Source organism: Myxocyprinus asiaticus, chromosome 8 (genome assembly GCF_019703515.2).
Source record: "Myxocyprinus asiaticus isolate MX2 ecotype Aquarium Trade chromosome 8, UBuf_Myxa_2, whole genome shotgun sequence".
In the NCBI taxonomy this organism is placed as follows: Eukaryota; Metazoa; Chordata; class Actinopteri; order Cypriniformes; family Catostomidae; genus Myxocyprinus; species Myxocyprinus asiaticus.
In genome coordinates this window covers 43867501-43874252 of record NC_059351.1, presented here as the reverse complement: position 1 = coordinate 43874252, position 6752 = coordinate 43867501, and the positions used below count along the sequence as shown (strand labels likewise).

Here is a 6752-nt window from a genome sequence, read left to right as displayed (position 1 = left end):
GGCATTTTGTTTTCTCTGTTCACGCCTCTATTGCGGATCCGCCCCTTTCCCCAGCCAGTCTTGTCACTGCCGGCGACAGCTCTTGCATACCCCAAAAAGTTACTGCTGACTTTGCTCTTTTCAAGATTCCTCTAGATGAATGTGGGGTTCACAGATATGTGAGTGGCTTACAGATGTAAAGTTTTAATTTCTGTACCTTGGATGTTTAGGATTCATCTAACTGTCCTGTCTCTAGGTTGTTGGCAAAACTGTGATCTACATGGTAGAGATCCTGAATAAAGTGCAGCCCATCAGTCTAAATTATGGCACCATCACCAGAGACTCACCAATAAGGTACATGTATATACATACATGGGGTTGCACGATTACTGATTTTTAATAGTTGACTAGTCAGGCCCATAAGTCGTTGAATTCGACTAGTTCCTTTTTTAAATGACTACGCGTATCACTAGTATATTTGTAATTTGAAGGCCATTTTGCATATATTGGAGGTTACTTTAGCATTTGTGTCATTTTTATCAAAGTTTTGAGCAACTTTGCTTCACATTCGCTGTGTTTCCTGCAGACATGTTATGTACAGTGCATCCGGAAAGTATTCACAGCGCTTCACTTTTTCCACATTATGTTACAGCCTTATTCCAACATGGATTAAATTCATTATTTTCCTCAAAATTCTACAAACTATACCCCATAATGACAACATGAAAGAAGTTTGTTTGAAATCTTTGCAAATTTATTAAAAATAAAAAATGAAGAAAAAAAAAATCACATGTACATAAGCATTCACAGCCTTTGCCATGACACTCAAAATTGAGCTCAGGTGCATCCTGTTTCCACTGATCATCCTTGAGATGTTTCTACAACTTGATTGGAGTCCACCTGTGGTAAATTCAGTTGATTGGACATGATTTGGAAAGGCACACACCTGTCTATATAAGGTCCCTCAGTTAACAGTGCATGTCAGAGCACAAACCAAGCCATGAAGTCCAAGGAATTGTCTGTAGACCTCCGAGACAGGATTGTATCAAGGCACAGATCTGGGGAAGGGTACTGCAGCATTGAAGGTCCCAATGAGCACAGTGGCCTCCATCATCCGTAAATGGAAGAAGTTTGGAACCACCAGGACTTTTCCTAGAGCTGGCCGCCCGGCCAAACTGAGCGATCGGGAGAGAAGGGCCTTAGTCAGGGAGGTGACCAAGAACCCGATGGTCACTCTGACAGAGCTCCAGCGTTTCTCTGTGGAGAGAGGAGAACCTTCCAGAAGAACAACCATCTCTGCAGCACTCCACCAATCAGGCCTGTGTGGTAGAGTGGCCAGACGGAAGCCACTCCTCAGTAAAAGGCACATGACAGCCCGCCTGGAGTTTGGCAAAAGGCACCTGAAGGACTCTCAGACCATGAGAAACAAAGATTGAACTCTTTGGCCTGAATGGCAAGTGTCATGTCTGGAGGAAACCAGGCACCACTCATCACCTGGCCAATACCATCCCTACAGTGAAGCATGGTGGTGGCAGCATCATGCTGTGGGGATGTTTTTCAGTGGCAGGAATTGGGAGACTAGTCAGGATCGAGGGAAAGATGAATGCAGCAATGTACAGAGACATCCTTGATGAAAACCTGCTCCAGAGTGCTCTGGACCTCAGACTGGGGCGAAGGTTCATCTTCCAACAGGACAACGACCCTAAACACACAGCCAAGATAACAAAGGAGCGGCTACGGGACAACTCTGTGAATGTCCTTGAGTGGCCCAGCCAGAGCCCAGACTTGAACCCGATTGAACGTCTCTGGAGAGATCTGAAAATGGCTGTGCACCGACGCTCCCCATCCAACCTGATGGAGCTTGAGAGGTCCTGCAAAGAAGAATGGGAGAAACTGCCCAAAAATAGGTGTGCCAAGCTTGTAGCATCATACTCAAAAAGACTTGAGGCTGTAAGTGGTGCCAAAGGTGCTTCAACAAAGTATTGAGCAAAGGCTGTGAATACTAATGTACATGTGATATTTATTTTCATATTTTATTTTTAATACTTTTGCAAAGATTTCAATCAGACTTTTTTCACGTTGTCATTATGGGGTATTGTTTGTAGAATTTTGAGGAAAATAATGAATTTAATCCATTTTTGAATAAGCCTGTAACATAAAATGTGGAAAAAGTGAAGCGCTGTGAATACTTTCCGGATGCACTGTAAATCACATGGGAATTGACTAGTTGGCTTCAGGCTGACAGTGTCGACCATCAGTTAGTCAACTAGTCTGTGCAACCCTCAATACATACAGTCTCACAAAGAGTTTAACAACCCACTGAGACTTAAAAGTTGTCCCCCTTCCCAGGTTATTGGTTGAGTGTCGGTATTATCCTGGCTCTGTGGTAAGTGTGGGTTACATGGTGAAAAGCCCCTCCCTCGGACCCTCTATCAAGGCTCAGGGAGTGTTTGGAGTTCAGCTCAGAATTGCAACAGGTTTGTTGGAGGGAAGTCTTCCCATATTGTTAGCCATTCTAGTTAAATTCTGTAAGTTAAGTTATGTCATGTTCAAGGCAGGGATACTCATGGTATGAATTGTCAATTACTTTCATCAGTTATTTTTAAGACCCTATCTGGGTTTCCATACAAGGATTTTTATGTGAATTTTGGGATATCGATGCCTTGTTATATAAATAATATTTCTTTACGCTTTGTTGAAGTGGATGTTTGTTTGTTTTAACTCGATAAGACATGAGTTGAACTACGATGGAAACACATTTTGGTAATATTCCTATAGATTTTATATAGGAATATAGATGCACATCAAAAAATCATGTGACTTCGCCTCAAGCAATGTGAATACATAATTGGTTGAGAGAATATCAATATCATTGCATAGAATCTCAAGTGTTGGTCATCTGGTGCATAAGCTTGTCATCAACATGACTGGCTACTATTACCTCCCAGAACTGCCTGGGAGCAAAAGTGTGTCAAGGCATCTACTACTAAATGCTAGCAAACATGACATTTTTCAGAGTGTTTATTACATTTTAAAGTAATTTTTTTACATTTTAATAAAAAAGCAAGTGGCTTTGACTTCCATCATGTGGATGTTGTGCCTTTTTACCCAGAAGTGACCATTTTGTTCTCTGAAACACACGTGATGGAAATGCTACTTTATTTGCAAATTGTGTTTGCGATTTATTCCAAACTCCCTTTTTTTTTTTTGCATAAATTTGTAACTTGGATGGAAACATGACTACTGAGACAGTCACAAAGTGGTTTAGGATTTTTATTTTCTCCATATATTAAGTATAACCTCTTCTGTTTAGATGAACACTACTACAATTTTTACCCACAATACCACCAGCCCTTGCGAATGCTGCTGGGAAAACCCCTTTACCTGGAAGTGCGCTTGCTAAACCCTCCAGACCCCACTGCTATGCTGTTGGTGCATTACTGTGTTGCCTACCCACGCTCTGCAAATTCTACCTGGATCCTTATTTATGATGGGTACAAGAGAGATTTATTAAATTATTTGAGTTTGTTGCTTGGACTTAAATTAATACATAAAATTAAGCATCATCTTGTATTGCATCTTATTAAAGGAATAGTTCACCCCCCACATGCCATCTCAAACTCCCATGACTTCTGCAGAACATGAGCAAAGATATTTTTATGGAGATATAATGTGAATATATTTATAGAATTCAAGTCAATGGGGTCCAACACTTCCAAAACAGACATGAAGGCAGCATAAAGGTAACTCCTTGAACTCCAGTGGTTTTAATCCATGTCTTCTGAAGCGATTCAATTTGTGAAAGTCATGATTTCGCCATTGACGCTGCAGATTTGTATTGACAAAGGAGTTGCATTATGGTCTGTTCACACCTAAAATTGATCGTATCGCTTAAGACATGGATTACACCATGAGTCAAATAGATTACTTTTATGCTGCCTCTGTTCTTTTTTGAGCATGGAAGTGTTGGTCCCTGTTGACTGGCATTGTATGGATATGTTTACATCATATAGCCATGAAAATACCTTTTGTGTTCCGCAAGAAGAAAGCAAGTCATATGAGTTCGACACGGCATGAGGGTGAGTAAATGGTGGGAGAAGTATCATTAGTTTATCCAATATTACTTTTAATCATAAACATTGTCCCTCTTTAGGTGTCCCAACTTTCTTGACAAGACCCCAAACCACAAGCCTCCTGCCATGCCTGCAGAGGCTCTGACCAATCATGTGAGACGATTCACTATCACTACATTTCAGTTCCTTCCTGTAGGTGGCAACTTGCAGACAGATGAGGAGGTGAGAAACAACTCATGAAGTCCAATCTAGCTGAAATTTATGATGTATAGTATGAACAGGAAACAAATGGCATGAATTAATGCATGAAATGAGACCTTCTGATATAAGGATGTGGAAACTATAGTTAAACAAGCAGTATGCTTAAAAGCTGCTTTTTTGCCTGCCACAGATCTATTTTATGTGCTCAACGGAGGTATGTCTGCCTTCAGATGGTCCGTGTGTTGAGGGCTGCTTTGGAGGTAAGTTTCAGCCATTGTACGCTTCTCCCTCCAGTATGAATTGCAGCCATATTTGATTTTTGTGGCCCTGAATGGACCTTTCACCACAGTAGCACCGTCTAATTTTTGATAGGAATGACAGCGAGGCTGTGAGGGATAGACTTGCAGTCTCTTCAGTGAGACTTGTGATCAATCTGCTGATGAAACCTTAAAGACACTTCCATAAACTCTCATGTTTTCTGGAGTTTTGTGTCTTTTGAAATTGTGTAAAATTAGATGTGATCTAGGAGCTTTATACTGCATGTGTAACGGTAGCCAGCTGGTACGTGCTGTGCAGTGTTTGTAAATCTCACTCCCCTGGCTTTGAGGCACACTAGTGACTGACGTTAGAGGCTGTAGCCTTTGACCTCCTCGTTAGCATGCCCGCCTCCCATGCCGGCTAACGCTGGTTTGAATCCCGTTTGGAGCGGGTCGAGGAGGACCGGTTACAGTGGTGCCGTGACCCAGATGGGAGTGAGGTTTGGGGGAGTGAGTGTAACGGGAGCCAGCTGGTACATGATAGCTGTGCAGTATGTGTAAACCTCACTCCCCTGGCCTCGAGGCACACTAGCGTCTGATGCTAGAGGCAGTAGCCTTTAGCCTCCTCATTAGCACGCCCGCCTCCCATGCCGGCTGATCCTGGTTTGAATCCCGCTCGGGAGCGAGTCGAGCAGGACTGGTTACACATGCCATTGAAGAGCCTGTAAGTCCATCTCTCACAGCCTTGTTTTCATGTGTCAAAAATCAAATATGACACTATTGTGAATAAGGTCTATAGGTCTACAACTAATTGTGGACTCGCTCTTTGGCAAGAGTTCCTGTGGTTTTTTTTGCTCATTTTCTACAGTCATTTACACATCTTGCATTTTATCCACCTAATGCACTTTGTCTCTCCAGATTCTTCGCATGTGAAGGAAGACTGATCACTGAATTCGCAAATACAGCCCATAATCTCCTTTCCTCTTGCATAACATATGTACATAGTCTCACTTCAGCAATTGCAAACAATAAAGCTTTGAAGCACTTATGTAACAGTTATGCCTAATCACTGGTGTAAGATTGAAAACTGTCACCTACATTCTAAACTCTGAAAGTACACAAGTGACTCCATGTGATAAATGTACTTTGAATTTAACTTGCACCCTCAGCACTCATGATGCCTGAAAAGTTTTTATTTCAATTATCTACAGTATGTATGTTTAGATCCCTTTAAAGACATTAGAAACTTTAAGCACAAACACTTAGAATGAACACATTAATGCTCAGAACAAGTACATTTGGCAGACAACAAAATTCACTTGATAAAATAATTGAAAATAAATTCCAATTTCTGCATGAATTTTTGAAAACAGTGGCATGAAGCAGTAAATATGAAATCATGCAACCCAAGAGTAAAGCTTGAATTGTGATGTTTTGTCTTAATGTCAGTGACTAAAATAAAGGGTTAGTTTTGAGTAGTGCTGGGTATATTACTCTGGAATTATAATCTGGTACTTATTAAAATTACTTGACATTCTGTTTTTAGCTCATCTAATCTGATAACTTTTGGATTACCTCTGACCTAACATTTATTTTAAGTCACATGCAGTTGAGTAGGATATTCTTGTAACATTTTGACATTTTTATTTTTTGTGTTTTAAAAACAAAGGTACTTTAAAGGGTCATGAAACAAAAACACATTGTAACCGATATGAATAATTCACTCCATACTCATACCTGTTTAGAAGATTAACATGCATTTCTTAAAGGAGAATTTCTAGAGTTATACAAACACCATCCATGTGATGTATCAGATCAGTTAAATTTGTGAATCAAGGTCACAGAAATGTCTCAAGTTATCACAAAAACACATTCGTGTACATTTTTGAAGCCAAATTCAAAAACAATTTGGGAAACTAAAACTTATCACTGCTCAGTAACGTTTTTGCTCTCTTTAACAGTCAAATTATTTTTTTGTATTCAAATGCTGAGTGATATTGCTCCACCTTTAATGTAATTATAGCCACCTGGCTTGCAGCTAGTATCAGGTTCCTTTAACATACATGCCCTCGGATAGATGCCAATGGTGGATTTGCTTTTTATGCCACAACTTTTTATCTAGTGATGAAACAAATATCTGTTTTGCGGTTAATCAAATGAACCTGCAGCCTATCAGTTGACTCATTTCTGCACCTCTGTTTGTCATACTGTGGTTAAGGGCAATAATGATGACTTGGTTTGA

At 40.4% G+C, this 6752-nt stretch overlaps 2 protein-coding genes across 2 annotated transcripts in view; one reads left to right on the top strand and one right to left on the bottom strand.

The window, feature by feature from the left end:
* The first annotated feature begins 295 nt into the window (after positions 1-295).
* On the top strand, positions 296-5454 carry LOC127444782 (zona pellucida sperm-binding protein 1). The gene is made up of 5 exons (XM_051704331.1): positions 296-333; positions 3293-3473; positions 4133-4274; positions 4444-4513; positions 5429-5454. Exons 2-5 carry the CDS (start codon positions 3340-3342, stop codon positions 5452-5454), a joined length of 372 nt encoding a protein of 123 aa, XP_051560291.1. The 5' UTR covers positions 296-333; positions 3293-3339.
* Positions 5455-5630: 176 nt separating this feature from the next.
* Positions 5631-6752, bottom strand: part of evi5l (ecotropic viral integration site 5 like) — a 75383-nt gene continuing 74261 nt past the window's right edge. The window contains exon 24 of the mRNA XM_051704531.1: positions 5631-6752. This exon is cut by the window's right edge and continues 247 nt beyond it. The gene's annotated coding sequence lies outside the window, so the exon portion shown is untranslated.

Bases quoted from the DNA above. Each gene is read 5' to 3' on its own strand.
- LOC127444782 (XM_051704331.1), top strand. From the start codon at position 3,340: ATGCTGCTGGGAAAACCCCTTTACCTGGAAGTGCGCTTGCTAAACCCT. The intron at 3,474-4,132 runs GTACAAGAGAGA...GTCCCTCTTTAG, and splicing joins TGGATCCTTATTTATGATGG to GTGTCCCAACTTTCTTGACA. The intron at 4,275-4,443 runs GTGAGAAACAAC...TGCCTGCCACAG, and splicing joins ACTTGCAGACAGATGAGGAG to ATCTATTTTATGTGCTCAAC.